This window comes from Haliotis cracherodii, unplaced genomic scaffold, assembly GCF_022045235.1.
Source record: "Haliotis cracherodii isolate W230 unplaced genomic scaffold, xgHalCrac1.p SCAF_23, whole genome shotgun sequence".
In the NCBI taxonomy this organism is placed as follows: domain Eukaryota; kingdom Metazoa; phylum Mollusca; class Gastropoda; order Lepetellida; family Haliotidae; genus Haliotis; species Haliotis cracherodii.
The window spans coordinates 13,253,796-13,271,516 of NW_027266279.1; the positions used below are offsets into that span (position 1 = coordinate 13,253,796).

The 17,721-nt window shown below is 41.7% G+C and overlaps 1 protein-coding gene across 1 annotated transcript in view; it reads right to left on the reverse strand.

Annotated features, from left to right (window-relative positions):
• LOC139471999 (uncharacterized) overlaps positions 1-17,721 on the reverse strand; it is a 188,571-nt gene that overhangs the window by 170,341 nt on the left and 509 nt on the right. Inside the window, exons 2-8 of the mRNA XM_071254507.1 lie at positions 7,357-7,447; positions 6,815-6,848; positions 5,983-6,115; positions 5,178-5,238; positions 3,727-3,839; positions 2,137-2,222; positions 1,281-1,339 (exon numbers count right to left, since the gene is read on the reverse strand). Of these exons, the coding sequence (XP_071110608.1) occupies positions 1,281-1,339; positions 2,137-2,222; positions 3,727-3,839; positions 5,178-5,238; positions 5,983-6,115; positions 6,815-6,848; positions 7,357-7,447 (577 nt within the window). The remainder of the gene's footprint in view (positions 1-1,280; positions 1,340-2,136; positions 2,223-3,726; positions 3,840-5,177; positions 5,239-5,982; positions 6,116-6,814; positions 6,849-7,356; positions 7,448-17,721) is intronic.

Sequence of the window (17,721 nt, forward strand, 5' to 3'; positions counted from 1 at the left end):
CTTTTAGCAATATGCCAACAGTTTCACGGCGGGGGGCACCAGAAATGAGATTCCCACATTGTACCCATGTGGGGAATCGAACCCGGGTCTTCGGCGTGACGAGCGAACGCTTAAACCACTAGGCTACCACACCGCCCCCTCAAGCACCAAGCGACATGTCACTGAATATAAACTAATTTAAAGGGAAAGTACCAAATCTTGTATTCTACTACTTGTTAAATGTTGTTTCTCGCATTTAGGGATAATTAATCATGATTATTTCTTGTTTATATGTAACAAGTGCTCACATTTCCATATCCAAAATTAATTCAATTAATAAAAACAGAATTCCTTTTTTGAGAATAAAAACTCTTTTGAGAAACATAAAGTAATAAAAGTCCTGAAACCAAATAAATCTTCCACTGCTGCTGACATTAGCACCGAAATGACATCGCGAAAGTACCGCGTTTTAACGCTAGTTAAACATTAGTCACATGGCCAGCAAAGTCGTCCTTTGCACAAAGCTCAATTGTTAGGTTATTTATTGGTTTGAACTGTAAATCTTCCTGGTTTTGTTTGATGGAACACTTCCAGACATGTTAACCCAACATACACACGTAAGGAGCTAAGATCTTTATCCGACATAGACCATTGAGTGGCTCTCTAATACTAGTAATAATTTCATGACTATTATCTACCACAGCTTGGCGCATCGTACAATAGGTTCGCTTTAGCCGACTGTTTTTTATATCAGTTTTTTATATATCCGTAGATATAAAAATTGCTATTGATTTAATGTATACTGGTCTCAATCCACAATGGATGTGATTAGCGCACTGTGTTGGTACTCTCCTGAAATTAGTTTTATATTATATTTCCACAAGCGACCATGGTGTCATGAACACATTCACTTGGTCCAAAGACTGAAGGGGTGGTGGGTAGCCTAGTGGTTAAAGCGTTCGCTCGTCACCCCGAAGACCCGGGTTCGATTCCCCAAATGGGTACAATGTGTGAAGCCCATTTGTGGTGTCCCCCGTCGTGATATTGCAGGAATATTGATAAAAGCGGCGTAAAACCATACTCACTCACTCACTCACCCAAAGACTGAAATACATTAAAACTACGTTTATAACGAACACGCTTATAACGAACTGACGGATATAACGAACTTACTTATTTGTCCCGACTATTTGCAGTAGTTATGCTGTATATATGCTTATAACGAACTACGGTTATAACGAAATAAAATTAGTGTTACGATGAGTTCGTTATAACCGTAGTTTACTGTACTGTCAACTCACCTATATTCGTGAACTCGTTCACAGCTTTCACTGGCCTGGAGTTTTCGAATGGCTCATACCTGCAGCCGGAAGCAAGAACAACATGATGGGGAAATAAACTTACGATTTAGTGGAAGACAATGTGATGCTGATGATGATGTTGGAGATTTAACGAGCGCTTCCGGGTGACCCGATTTCGCACTCAGTAGAGGCAAAGAAGGTGATGCTTCGAGTGAGTAAGGAAAACTCAGCATCCCCAGAAATATTCCATCTGTATCAATGCTAAGTGTAAGTTGGTTGGTTGGTTTGTTGTTTAACGCCGCACTCCGCAATATTCCAGCTATATGACGGCGGTCTGTAAATTATCGAGTCTGGACCAGACAATCCAGTGATTGATATCATGAGCATCGATCCAAGCAACTGGGATCGATGACATGCATCAACCAAGTCAGCGAGCCTGACCATCCGATCCCGTTAGCCGCCTCTTACGACAAGCATAGCAGCCTTTTACGGCAAGCATGGGTTGCTGAAGACCTATTCTACCCCGGAATCTTCACGGGTCCGAAATGGAAGTACCGAGTCTTGATCTTAATCAAACACCCTGTCCACATGGACGCTGATACTTATTTATACACACGAAAGTAACTTTACTTACAGTAAGCCAAAAAGTCACGTGAACTCATTTACTCATGTATGTTTTTGTTTTGTTTGTTGTTGAACGCCGCCCTCAGCAATATTCCAGCTATATATGACGGCCGTCTGTAAATAATCGCGTCGAGATGTATTTGCGCATGTAAATTGTATTAGAACTTCATTATATTAACACCACCTACATCAAATATATCGATGTGTATTGGTAGCCATGCTTGCCACTTACCCGTCCTGAACTTTGTGCATGGCCTGGAATGTCTCGTTGATCTCCACTGAGTGTATGTTGTCCAGATCCTTGCTGTAGTACAGTGTCTGGGAAATACAGTAAACTACGGTTATAACGAACTCAAAGGGACTACTATTTTTTGTTCGTTATAACCGTACTTCGTTATAAACATATATACAGCATAACTACAGCAAATAGTCGGGACTAAAAAGTTAGTTCGTTATATCCGTCAGTTTGTTATAAGCGTGTTCGTTATAACCGTAGTTTACTGTAGATACATAATTAGAAACTGCCGGGCAATAAACGGTATACACCCATGTTTGATGGTGGCTTACATGAAACAAACAAGGAGGTGAGGTGAGGTGAAATGGGGTTTAACGTCGCGTCCAAGATTATTGCACTTATATAGCGACGTACTGCTTGTACTAGTCCGGACTGTTGCCGATTTATAGTGCTAGCACACTGAGATACCATGCCGCAGTTTAACATGAATACCCCAATCAGACACAGTATACTGACTCCGAGCCGACCAGTCTTTGTTTTAGCCTCTTGAAGCCGAGCGCCAGACAGGGTAACAACAAGTACCATCTTTTAACGTCTTTTGGTATGACGCGGCCGGGGATCGAACCCTGAACCTTCCGCTCTCCGGGCGGACGCTTTACCACTAGACCACGGAGGCGGTAACAAACAAGGAATGGTTATCGGTGGTGATATAGTTAATACGGTTATCATAGTTGTGTTTTAGACCTTAATTTTGCAGTGTTTCGGCGACTGTTTTCAGCCTAGTAACATTTTGATAACGTTTGTAGTTGTTTGGTCAAATCCAATTTTCAAGTGTATACTTTCGTTTGCCCGACAGTCTAACACTGTGTGTTATTTCACGGATAAAGAGAAAATGATAACGAAATATTTATGACAGTTTCCTATTAAAGAGCTAGGGAAAAATCTTTTTCCCTCTCGCTTCCGAACGTGTCTCTTTCAACCCTGTACGCCGTGACTTGATTCAAGGCAGCGGGCGGATAACAATAATTCACTCGAGAGGAATAATATATTTTGTTGTAATTCCTCATAGCTCGTTAGTTAGGGGTGTACTCTCGTGTATCTCTCTATAGGACTGCGTTTCGGTGATATTTTCCACTGTTGTAATGGTGTGCGACAAGGAGATCACATGTCTCCCATTTTATTCTCATATTTTTAATATAATACTGACCGTAACTGTCAAGGCGTAACACTGGATTCTGACTCGCTAGATACTATGTTTGAGTTATCCATGACTCTCTTTGTGCTTTTATGCCGATTTAAGTCCCATTATATTTAACATGATACTGACTTTAGCTACAAAGGCGTAAGTTTCACTTCAAAAGTGTGTCCATTTCTGCAGACCATCCCAAAATGTTGTCCATGTTTCACGACCCTAGCCTTAAAATCGTGGATCATTAGAAGTTAACCAAAAGGTCCAATAAAAGAAATATATCCTGATTTCTGTAGTGACTTTCGTGACCTTCCTGGAAACACTGTGACATTGTTTTACAACAAAACAAATGGAACACAAACGGTTTAACGCTCTCTTGTAGGACGTGTGACCCTCACCTTGGTGTACTGGGAGGAAGCATGTTTGACAGGGTGACCTTTGGGATCTCGTGTCTTGGTGAAGATATGCCCCTCTTTGCTTGGTCGAACACTATACGAAGCTTGATGCACACCTGGATGACAGACAAGGATAACATCGTGACCGCTGGAATTCCCTACTTTCAAGTTTGATTTAGAATTTATAAATTTCCAATACTGTGTATATTTTCGTGAAACATTTTTCAGATACAAATACCAAATTGTGTACACAATCATTCAATATACTGGAGCATGGAGAACCATGGAGATATAATTGTGTGTTATATGACGTCGGATTATAAATAACATGGTTTGAGATAAGGAAGTTAAAGGTTTATAGGGTGAACAACGTTCCGCGCTGTTGGGGGTCTATGATACACATCCTGGTCAAACATTCTAGCCAACTGTTTCTCATTTTTGTCGGTTCTTGCGACAAGCATTGAAGTACTTGGGACTATCTGTCCAGGAATCCCCACAGGGAGACACGCATTGGGTACTTGGGGTCTATCTGCCCAGGAATCCCCACAGGGAGACAAGCATTGGGTACTTGGGGTCTATCTGCCCAGGAATCCCCACAGGGAGACACACATTGGGTACTTGGGGTCTGTCTGCCCAGGAATCCCCACAGGGAGACACGCATTGGGTACTTGGGGCCTGTTCTATTTCGGAATCCATTTGGCGAGACAAGCATTGGGGACTTGGGACTTATTTTACTCTGAAATCAATTCTGCTCCACAAACATAGGACACTTGGGTCATCGCGGGTTTATGATAATGTTACGATATTTATAACCCCCAGAAGATCATGGTTACAATTGATTTTCAGCGACCCACGCTTTTCGGGAGAGGTGACAAATGGGATCGGGTGGACAGGTTCGCTGATTTGGTTGCTAAATGTCATCGTATCCCAATTGCGTAGACCAATGCTCATGATATCAATCACTGGATTGTGTTGGTCAGACTCGATTATTTACAGACCGCCGTCATACAGCAGGAATATTGCTGCGCTCGGCGTTAAACAACAAACAAAAAATAATAATGTGAATTATACATATTGCGAACCCTTTAATACAACACTCTGAACTATTTTTTTTATATGTATACAACATACTGTACTTTGTAGGGTGGTCGGGTAGCCTAGTGGTTAAAGTATTCGCTAGTCACGCCGAAGACCCGGGTTCGATTCACCTCATGGGTACAATGTGTGAAGCCCATTTCTGGTGTCCACTGTCGTGATATTGTTGGAATGTTGCTAAAAGCGGCGTAAAACCATACTCAGTCACTGTACTTTGTGAAGAAAGGTTTTAAGAAATGGAAAGCGTATTTACCGAGAAACTATTTCAATGTCCACACATCTCATAATGTGCATAAACATCAATCATGAAATGCCATTGTGTTATGCTGTTGTTCAACTTAACGTGACTGATGACGTACCTTCTTGTCCTGTCTCCTGCACGCTATATCGCCAACCCGCCTCGGTTCTCCGGGAAACTTCCTGCAAAGAGAGTACATTCATACCTCGTTATAACGCCATTATTGCCTCGCTGATATTGAGGCGCAATAACAGAAGGGTTAGTTAACAATGCCCAAAATATGAGAAGGATCCCACTCTTGTCGTTGTGTGTGGCTACTTTATAAATAGTTCGTATTCTGATACAAACTTGACTGTCGAAGCCGCGCCCGTGTTATTTGTTACACTGTATTATACTTGGAATAGAAGTAACGGCAGTGAGTGAAAATGTTGAAAATTGGCCTACATTAACGTACATATATCCAAACCGCCTCACCAGTCCAGTAGTAGAGCGTCTGTCCAGAGAGCAGAAGGTCGGGGGAGAGAGAGAGAGAGAGAGAGAGAGAGAGAGAGAGAGAGAGAGAGAGAGAGAGAGAGAGAGAACGACGTGATAGTTTGATTTCGAGAGAGAGAGAGAGAGAGAGAGAGAGAGAGAGAGAGAGAGAGAACGACGTGATAGTTTGATTTTTGCTGGCTTCTTCATGTTCGACATAATCGGAGTTGCATGTTCTGTTACACGTTAATAACACTATTGTCTCTATATCGATCTATATACTCGAGTTCCAGTGCTGTCGATAATGAGAAAATATATAATTATATGTCCATTTTGAAACATCGTTACCAAGAATAACAAAAACTTAATTCGAAACATTATCCAATGGATATGTTCCCTGCAACCACAATCCTGAAGATATATACCGAGGTTACGTAAAGGTCATGACCTCTCACCTCTGACTCGTGGTGCAGACGACCAGCAAACACAGCCGAGAGACCCTTCTTGATGGCGACGGCCTCGTCATCGTCGTCTGCGGGGTGATAGACGTGGACGATCTCGCCATGGGGCGTAATTACAAACGAAAACCTGTTTAATAAATTGATAGAACATTTTAATTCATAATCAATTTGGAATACCTCCATTGAACTTGTATTAGAAATTGTTTCGCCTTAGCCAAATATTAAAATTATAGATATAGAAAAAAGTGTATATGACTACACAGGGTATATGAATAACGAACTTCGGATGTATCGTGTTGCCTCGTGGTATATGGTGCCGTAATTCTTTGTGCAGAGTTGCCTCCCATAGCTTTGTCTGGATCCGTTTATCGTGACTTCGAAGCCCAGATTCATACTGATCACGGCCCCATGGCACGGCACTTTATCCGTATTTGTGGGTGTTTACAAATTAGGTTAAATGCGGTACTGTTCAAAGTGGCCAAAGAAAGAAGCTTGCCATTAACAGAGACCACGGCATCTAGTTACCAAGCGTACTCCAGTGTTTGTTTGTTGTTTAACGCCGCACTTCCAGCTCTATCACGGTGGTCTAAAAATAATCGAGTCTGGACCACACAATCCAGTGATTGACATTATGAGCATCATTGTCTTTAACAGTATCTGTAACAAAAGGTCGTGCTTTTGCGTTATGTTGGGTGAAGTTCTGACACTACAACGGTGACTGCTACACAGTGAAACCCTTTTAATCCGGACAGTGTCGTTCCCCGGATGAACGGGGTCCGGACTAACGAGGTTTCCCTGTACAGTGTAAACGATGTAACCGCCTTACCATCTGGAGAAGTCCCAGTCATGTCCAGCCACGCCTGGAAGAGTAAGGTCCGTAATAATAATAAGAATAACAACAATAATATTTTCTTTATAGGCAGAACATATGTAATTATCTTATATAATTATTTATCAATATTTTTCATTTATGTGAAATAAATGATAAAAAAAAAAATCACATGTGTGTGTGTGTGTGTTTGGCTGCTTGTACTAGTCCGGACTGATGCCGATTTATAGTGCTAGCACACTGAGATACCATGCCGCAGTTTAACATGAATACCCCACTCAGACACAGTATACTGACTCCAAGCCGACCAGTCCTTGTATTAGCCCCTTAATGCCGAGCGCCAGACAGGGTAACAACAAGTACCATCCTTTAACGTCTTTTGGTATGACGCGGTCGGGGATCGAACCCCGGACCTCCCGCTCTCCTGGCGGACGCTCTACCACTAGACCACGGAGGCGGTCTGCTAGTGGACAAAGGATATTTATACAATCATTTATCAATATTTCACATTTATGTAAAATACACAAAGAGGAACATACCTTGTGAATGTTTTGTTTTGAGAGCCAAGGTGTAAACCTTCAGTGACACCTCCTGTCCTTCATCGTCCTCCCTGATGTTCGTGTAGCCGACCTGGAACAGTGGTCAAGCTGGTCAGTGAGTGAGTGAGTTTGGTTTTACGCCGCTTTTAGCAATATTCCAGCAATATCACGGCGGGGGACACCAAAAATGGGCTTCACGTATAGTACCCATGTCGGGAATCGAACCCGGGTCTTCGGCGAGACAAGCAAACGCTTTAACCACTAGGCTACCCGACCGCCCCTCAAGCTGGTCAGAGTGTACGGGTGATGTTGTGATTCATGTCCATTGTAATATACACATAAAACGTTGACATTTTCTTCAGTTGATATTTTTTCTCTCGACGTTTCTCATCTCATTTTGAATGTGTATGTACCTGAATATATATTGTAAACAGAAAACGTCAACGCCTGGTAATAACCAGTCTCGATTATCCACCGAAACAGGGCGATAAGGCAAAATAGCGGTGAAAATTTTTGAATGGCTCACTGAAAATTCGTGATGACACCAGGGCCCACTTGCACAAAGCGATCTTAGCACTACAACTATTGTAAGCCTGTGTTAAAGTATGGGAGTTACGATCATCTTAGCGCTAAGATCGCTTTGTGCAAGTGGGCCAAGGTGTTGCCCTACCACGACTCAACCGTCGCTATATTTCTTCGTAAAAATGTCTGGCGTGCGTGCGTGCGTGCGTGCGTGCGTGCGTGCGTGCGTGTGTGAATTCAGTGTGCTTGTGTGGTGTCTCCTCGAGTTGGTGTCACAAATTGAATAGCAACATTACAATGTAACATCAAAGTTGTCTTGAGTAAATCCTTAATCCAGTTATAAACTCACTCAAGATGCTTGCTTGTCTGAAGTGTCACGCTTTACTCGTATATCCTTCAGATTCGAGAATGGAGATTATCATACCAATAAACCCAATAATGGTGATCGTATGAACACAATGGCTGCTGACTTTGAACTCCTTCGATGGGTGGGCCACCAGACGCCCCATGTCAGCACACTATCCACAGCTCGTGTGCATGGTCCGGGTTCGAATCCAAGAATTTGGCGTTTGGATGCTGAGGAAAGCTACAATAATTCATTCTACCGACAAAAACGAAATACTTTTCCCAAAAAAACACGTCCTTGACCCTCGTCAATTTAAATGCATAATGCATAACTCCAAGACATACCTCGGCCGATGCATGTCCTTTGTCAAATCTGTGTCAGATATCCCCCGATTACATCCTGTTATATAAAATTGATTGGTTTGTTGTTTTACGCCGCATTCGGCAATATTCCAGCTATATGACGGCGGTCTGTAAATAATCGAGTCTGGACCAGACAATCCAGTGATTGATATCATGAGCATCGATCCATGCAATTGGGATCGATGACATGCATCAACCAAGTCACCCGATCCCCTTAGTCGCCTTTTACGACATGCATAGTCACCTTTTACGGCAAGCATGGGTTGCTGAAGACCTATTCTACCCCGGAATCTTCACGGGACCTGTTATATAAAAGACTTGCTGCAATGTAATTTCATATAACTTAAGCTATTTCGAAACGTCTGTCAGCTCGAATATTCATAATTCATATGCATATCAGGCTCTTCTTTTTCGCTATTTCGCTTATCTCGAATCTTTGCATCGGGCACTTTGACCAAAAAAAGACGCCATGTCAACATAAAAAGAAATATTCAAGGGATTGACACATTCTAGAGTGAGTGAGTTTGGTTTTACGCCGCTTTTAGCAATATTCCAGCAATATCACGGCGGGGGACACCAGAAATGGGCTTCACACATTGTACCCATGTCGGGATTCGAACCCGGGTCTTCGGCGTGACGAGCTAACGCTTTAACCACTAGGCTACCCCGACAAATTCTCGACCCAGCAAGTATGAAATGAACATCTTCAAAGCTATCCTGAATGTGACATTAAACTTGTTGTCAATCAATCTCATTAAAATCAGATCTCAGTTCTCGCTATCGCTATCGGCAGCGAGAACTCAGATCTGATTTTAATGAGATTGGTTGTCAATAAACCCGGATACGATTGTCACAACAAAAGTTGTTTATCTCCTTACTGACCAGTCAACCAAGTCAAGTACAAGTCAACCACAGCGCAGGAATAAACTATTGGCCAAACAAAAGAACACACCCACATGTGATGGCGGCTAAAAATAACAAACAAGAAGTCGATGGTGATGCATTTAACATTGGACCCTAGGTTTGCAGTGTTTTGGCGACTGTTTTCAGAATAGTAACGCGTTGAAAACGTTTGTGATTTATTTTTGTCAAATCATCTTTTTCAAATTAAAGTATAGCTTTCTTTTGCCGGCAGTTTAGATTTAGTACAGCTCCAAAATGAAGAAAACCAGATGGACCTGGAAAGGCAGATGATCCAACTGACCGGCCTCAACAAACAATAAAAATACTTTTTTGTCCTTTCTTGAGTCAGCCAAAACGATATTTAGTATTTGTTTTATGTGTTCGTCTTAAGATAAGGTATTGGTAATAGAACACACAAATATAAGTTTGTTTGTTGTTTAAAGCCGCACTCGGTAATATTCCAGCTATATGATGGCGGTCCGTAAATAATCGAGTCTGGACCAGACAATCCAGTGATTGATATCATGAGCATCGATCCACGCAAGTGGGATACGATGACATGCATCAACCAAGTCAGCGAGCCTGCCCACCCGATCCCGTTAGTCGCCTCTTATGACAAGCATAGTCGCCTTTTAGGGCCTTTTAGCTGCTGAAGACCTATTCTACACCGGCTCTTCACGAATCAAACACACTAAGAGGCTAAAGGCAGTACTAGTCGGCCATGTCCCATTTCACGCAACAGTAGCCCTCTCTTTAACACGGAAGTTCGTGACATACAGCGTCTGCTACCGAAAGTTCACATTAAGTAAAATAATTGTATTCAGCCACAAAGAAAACAAGTTCCCCCGGGCTGATCCCGTATCCTTACGCCTACATCTCGCTCAGGACAAACAGGTTATCTTTCGACGATTCGTGTCATCAGTCCTAGCGGCAAGTTTAAACAATCTTTTCCCATCACCCGCGACATGTGTGTCAGTTCAAGATGGTGACTTTGTCACAGAGGACTTAATAGCACCCAGGACAATGCATTATTTTTTTAAAGAATTATAGCTTCTGAACTAATTCACTTTTGTACAGTGTTGAGAACATATTGTTTAGGAAACCTGGGTTATTTAACATGATGTAATCCATGCGTAACAGCGGTCAGTATCATTGTCTAACACAGCTTTTCACATTCTGACATTTATAGCCTGAATCCATTTTCCCTTGGGCAGTGTCTGTAACCACACCCACTAGTCCCATGTCCAGGGCAACGCCATTGTCTCTTCGTCAGTCCATTGTTGTCCAATAGTGTATACACATGTTTACATCTTTACTGTTAGTTTGCCTGGTTTTCCGACAGAACCTGTATGTATAGCCGCGAGTAGGAATTTCTATTAGTAATTGTATTTTTAATTTTTTTTTGCCGACTAAAGAAGTTCGGACTCGACGTGTTCTTTGTCTTCAATCTGAGCTAATTTCCCCGTCTACACACGCGTTGACAACTTTAACATTATATAACTTGGTGTCATAAAAGCTAATGGTTAAACATAATTTTAAGTTATTATATTTGTCAAACAAACTATAGAGCTTTCGTGTTGGTGTCTCAGATATTTTCCTTTGGTGAGTTTTCATGACATGGTTAAGGATTTTAAAATCGTATCCTGTGGCTAAGTGAAAATTATTTTTGTATTAAGAGTATTGTTATCTAAATCCATTTGCTGGTTCGATGCTCATGATATCAATCACTGCATTGTCTGGTCAAGACTCGATTATTTACAGACCGCCGTCTGATTATAAACAGGATGTCCTGAGAATGCTGGAATATTAATGCGGACTGAAGTGACACTAACATTTTTGTTTTTGTTTGTTTGTTGTCGAACGAAATACCCAAACATACTCCAACTACATGACGGCGGCCTATAAATGTTCGAGTGTGGACAGGACAAACCAGTGACAGATATTATGAGCAACAATCCATGCCGACGGGTTATGATGACACGCAGTCAACCAAGACATAGAGCCTGACCACACTGTCCGTTAAGTCGCGTCTTACGACCGCATACGGTTGTTTGAGACCAGAATCCCGTGGGGGAAGGCTATTGAATCTCACACAGCAATTATTATGAGCAAACACGTTTCCCAACAATCTCGGCGCTAACAAATAAGTAAAACGAAAACTAAGTGACCGACATTCAATTGTTTACAATAAACACTACATATATCACCACAACAACAAACAGACAATTGCAAGTCACACGATTCCCATGCTTGAACTCTCCTAAGCGCTCATAGGACTGACTGATCGATCACATACACGTATCGCACAACAGCAACAGCAACAACAATAACAACAACAATAATAATAATAATCCATTTGTATGGCGCCAAACTCCATACCAGCTCGTGTGCTCCGGGCGCTTACATTATTACCCCAGTCAATGGATCAGTGAGCACTCGATTTTCATTCTCAGCTCCCTGGGGAGTATACAATGTATTCTAAACGTTCAATCAAGTATAATATTAATTTGCAGCTATCGTCACCACGCTACGTACTTGAATGAGGTAGATTCTAAGAAAAGGGCTTCGATCGATCGTTTATTATCGAAACAGGTCAGTCACCCGTCCGGCTTTTGTTAAAGACTGCCGCGCGTACAGAGGGTGCGCCGACATATATCCGTGATGTACAATATAGTATACATACCCGATACTTATGTCAATCTCTGATATACAATAATTGGGTTCATTGCCCTATTGGCGACACTGTTCCTCAATGATAATACGGGGCGGTCGGGTAGCCTAGTGGTTAAAGCGTTCGCTCGTCACGCCGAAGACCCAGGTTCGATTCACGACATGGGTACAATGTGTTAAGCCCATTTCAGGTGTCCCACGCCGTGATATTCCTGGAATATTGCTAAAAGCGGCGTAAAACCAAACTCACTCACTCACTCAATGATAATACACTTTACCTTAAAAGAAAGTGGGTTTTAAGTGACCTGAATCAAAACAAAATTGCTTGGGTTGCCATTTAATCGGAAAGTCTCCCTGTATCATTGATGGCCCGGACACTCTACCACACAAAAGGCAAGGTATACAATGGAGACGCGTTAATAAAAGCGACAAAACCTATTTCCACGATCATAAGAAATATCTGCTAGAACCAGAGCCCATTGTGCGATTCCGACTATATCCTAATCATGTGTTAACTGTCAACTTTTGGGGGCGGTCGGGTAGCCTGGTGGTTGAAGCGTTCGCTCGTCACGCCAAAGACCCGGGTTCGATTCCCGACATGGGTACAATGTGTGACGCCCATTTCTGGTGTGCCCCGCCGTGATATTGCTGGAATATTGCTAAAAGCGGCGTAAAATCAACACATTCACTCATTCACTGTCAACTTTTGATGGTACGGGTGTTCACAGGAGAGCATATCCTGCCTCACCCGTGGCATTAATGATAAACACATGCAAAGGCAAGTCAAAATTGGGAATTGCAATAATGATAATTTTTGTCGGTGATGCGTCAAATTTGGAAATGACCCGTACATGCCTAGCATAAAACATTTTGAAAGCTTTACTGCGGTCTTGAATGTTGTAACCAAGATCAAACAATCTTTGAGCAAAGGGATCAACAAAGTGTTCAACAAAGGGCTCGTTTGTTTATAATTACTCGGCCAGTAAAGAAACCCGAACAAACTAAAGTCATGCCAGAACACAAACATATTGTATAACGTTTACCCGTGTATACACGATACCCCTATTAGTACGCCCTTATGAACTTTGCATGTGTGACGTTCATTAGAAAGCCTGCGCTGGCTTTCACCTCCTCGCATGGTTCAGATATTGTTATAACGACATAACGACAGAACCAAGTTTGCTAATATAACACTGGTTTCAGTGTTTGAAGTTTATACATGGTTATTGTATATACACTGAAGCTGTCAAGAACTTTTGCCTATACACAGGTGTAAATAGAGTGAGTGAGTATGGTTTTACGCCGCTTTTAGCAATATTCCAGCAAAATCACGACGGGGGACACCAGTAATGGGCTTCACACATTGTATCCATGTCGGGAATCGAACCCGGGTCTTCGGCGTGACGAGCAAACGCTTTAACCACTAGGCTACCCGACCGCCCCTTATTTGTTTATAGGGTTTCCATGGAAACAAAAGCACGCACGCTGCTTGGGACCCATGCATTTGTTTCATTTTTAGGGTCGACGGATGTGTGAACGATGTAAAACACAAGTAAACACCGGGTGTGTTTTTTGTCGCCTTTATATTCCAGCAACACATGGCCGGAAACATCAAGACAGGGCTTCACACATTGTACGCAAGTTGGGAATCGAACCCATGTGTTCGGCGTGACGAGCGAACGCATTAACCACGTGGCGACACAAACGCAACTTTGTAACAACGTCACTGTTAAAGGCTGCACAACTGGGTCCTCACAAAGCGATCACAGAGATAAGACGGTCGTAAACTCCATACTCCAACACACGCTCACAAAACTCATAGGGTTGGTTTGGTTGTTTTGTTGTTTTAAGCCGCACTCAGCAATATTCCATATATGACGGCGGTCTGTAAATATAATCAAGTCTGGACCAGACAATCCAATGATTGATATGAGCATCAATCCACGCAACTGGGATCGATGACGTGCATCAACCAAGTCAACGAGCCTGACCACCCAATCCCGTTAGTCGCCTTTTACGTCAAGCATAGTCACCTTTTACGGCCAGCATGGGTTGCTAAAGACCTATTCTACCCCGGAATCTTCACGGGTCCCTATAGGGCTACGGCCGTAGAGTTAGTGAACAAAATGAAAAAAAACCCCAAACCCTTAAGAAATAAATACTTCAAAAAATGATTCCCGAAACAAAATGTGAGATGAGGTGAATTAAAAAATATTAAAGAGGATTTGAGCGGACGATAAATTACCTGCATGAAATTATATTTCCCATTGTAAATTTTGTCGAAACAACGCCTAAGATCGATTTGTGTGTAGTTGATCCAGGTTCACTTGCTTTATTATTATTTTTTCACATTTTTTCAACGATAATGCCTCGAGGCTTGTTTATCCCGCTGTATCATCAAGTGAGTGACGAGATGTCACGAGATGTGAGTACGGCACATGATACTGATGTCTGGACGCACACATTACCTAGGAAATATTAGCGAAAGATGATAGTATCCGGCTTTCAGTGGTTGTTCGGTGTCATGAACGTTTTTTGTTTCGTGTTACTTCATACGAGGAATCTCCGTCACGCAGGCACGCACACCACACCTTCAGGTGAGGCTTTGTCCCCGCGTGACTGGCAATTAGGTGAAGTAATGGTATTGCACGTATGCGTGTATAAAGCCAGTCTCACAAACAGACACAGGATTATGGGAAGGTTAAGATTAAGCGGAAAGGATACCTGTACCTGATTAAAACAAATAGCAAGACACAAACGAAGATAAAATAAATAAATAAATAAATAAATAAATAAATAAATAAATAAATAAATAAATAAATAAATAAATAAATAAATGTTATTATCACAACCACGACTACTACCACTAGTGTCAATCACTGAATTGTGTGGTCCAGACTCGATTATTTACAGACCGCCGTCATATAGCTGGAATATTGCCACTGTCCTAACCTGACACCATGACCTAAATGTAATCTCAAGCTTTAAGTGTATCAAGTAGGTCGTCATTAGAGGAATGCAACCGCTCAGGACGAGATGACCCCGCAATGTGTCATGATTTCAGAAATTGTCAGTCAAACGCAACAAATTCAAAAGATTCAAATTCTCATCTGATTGCTATAAATTTATCAAAGGGGACGATAAACAAATAAAAAATGTCATTACACCGCATCTTTGTAAAGGTGGTTTAAGAAGTAGTGCTTGTTATTTTTTATGCGCGGAGTCATATATCGATCTCTAAATACATATTAATATAAGATACAACTGGAAATTGCAAATAGGATACACATGTTTTGGATAAAGGGGAATGCACATAAAAACACACGTCAGCATGATTAGATAAAAAGTAGACGGCGTTTGGGGGAGATGCGCATCTGTGGATGGAGAAGTTGCAGGAAAGTTGTGAATCAAAGATGTGAAGTTCAACAGCTTTTTTTACGTTTAAGTGGGCAGCTGTCTTGAGAACCACCTCTGTAATCTATCAATACGTAAAACTGATTATCTGATGATTAAAGAACACTACTGTTTGTAGAGTTGCGTCGACATCTAGCGACTGCAGGTACTTTAACTGCATGGCACAATTTGGCCATCTTGAGAATCACATGTTGCTAGGAACGTGGTAAATTATGCCACAAGAGGTAGTGTATCCATGACAAACGTACATCTCCTGTGACCCGTTAATATGCCATTTCCCCTGCTGCTTGTGTGATATGGAGAAGATGCTATCAATAACGTAATGCTTTAACACCAGCACCATGAAAGAAAATGTGTTCCAAACTGCCGGTCATAAATGGTAATACACTTGAATATTGGACTTGACCAACATTTTACAAACCGTCGCCGAAATACTGCAAACGTAAGGTCCAAAACACCTGAGTGAGTATGGTTTTACGCCGCTTTTAGCAATATTCCAGCAATATCACGGCGGGGGGCACCAGAAATGGGCTTCACACATTGTACCCATGTCGGGAATCGAACCCGGGTCTTCGGCGTGACGAGCGAACGCTTTAACCACAAGGCTACCCGACCGCCCCCAAAACACAACTATGATACCCGTATCAAATACATCACCATCGAATAACCATTTCTTGTTCTTTTCATTTTTTAACCACCATCAAACATGGGTGATACTTTCTTTCTTCTTACTTTCTTTTTGTTTAGAAACAGCTTGTTGTGTTGTTCACTTTACATGCAACTTCAAAGATCAATCGTGACGAGAATTTCGTATTCACACCGATAATGGTTCATGTTCTTCAACACCTACCAAAACAGAAACGTCACCGACCATCCTGACTTTCGTCACTGGTCCTATCTTAGACATAAATCATAACTGTAATACTATTAAATGTGGCGTTGAAACCCAAATCCCCCCCAAAATTGGCCACTTTCAGATTATAGGACTTTCTACAATGGACATGCATTAACAGTAGTAGTGGGCAGTTATAACCGGACGCTGTTAACCACCGGGTGTCCGTATAGTACAGGTCAAACAGAGGCCGGAGATGTCCGAGAATTGTACTACCACTGAAAGACCCCCTTTACCTCTTCATGCCTCTCCTCGCCGTATCCGGGGTAGAATAGGTCTTCAGCAACCCATGCTTGCCTTAAAAGGTGACTATGCTTGTCGTAAAAGGCGACTAACGGGATCGGGTGGTCAGACTCGCTGACTTGGTTGATGCATGTCATCGTATCCCAATTGCGTGGATCGATGCTCATGATATTAATCACTGGATTGTCTGGTCCAGACTCGATTATTTACAGACCGCCGTCATATAGCTGGAATATTGCTTAGTGCAGCGTTAAACAACAAACAAACAAACCAACCAAATCATGCCTCAGTGTGCTATCCGTTTCACTCACAAAGCTTAACACGTTCTTGTCCCAAAGTTTTGACGCGTTTAGTGTCTAAGCATGTTTAGGATAACTTTAAAAAAAGTTTGGGGGTCTGTTGTCGTAACATGACATACTTTCGTTGCTTTCATTATTCTAGTCGCCATTATCTTAGCTTGTTTTGTTTGTTACTATCAGTGCTGCCTTGGCCATGGCGTTTGTTTGATTGTTTGTTTGTTGTTTAACGCCGCACTCAGCACTATTCAAGCTGTATGACGGCGATCTGAAAATAATCGAGTCTGGACCAGGCAACCCAGTGATTAATGTAATGCAGATGTATGTACATTTTTATGTAAATATTGTACCAACTTCGATGTAAGTCCCGGTTGTATATGTGTTATGCAAGTGCTATAAATATGATTGCACACCTAATTTCAATATTTATTATACATCTTATCCATATTTAAATTAATGCTGAATGATATGCACATTATCTAAACATGTTTAGATTATTAGGATAATACACACTGATATGTACTTTGTCGTAAACGTGTTTAAATTCTAAACAGGTTTAGATTTTGGGGATATGTTAATGTGGTGTTTAGGCTGTGAGAAGAAAGGTTATGTCCTGTGTTTAGACTGTAAACGTGTTGAGCTGGAACCCATCAAATATGTTTACAGTTTAGGATTTAAACACATTCCTAAATGTCTTCTATGTGTTTACATTCTAAA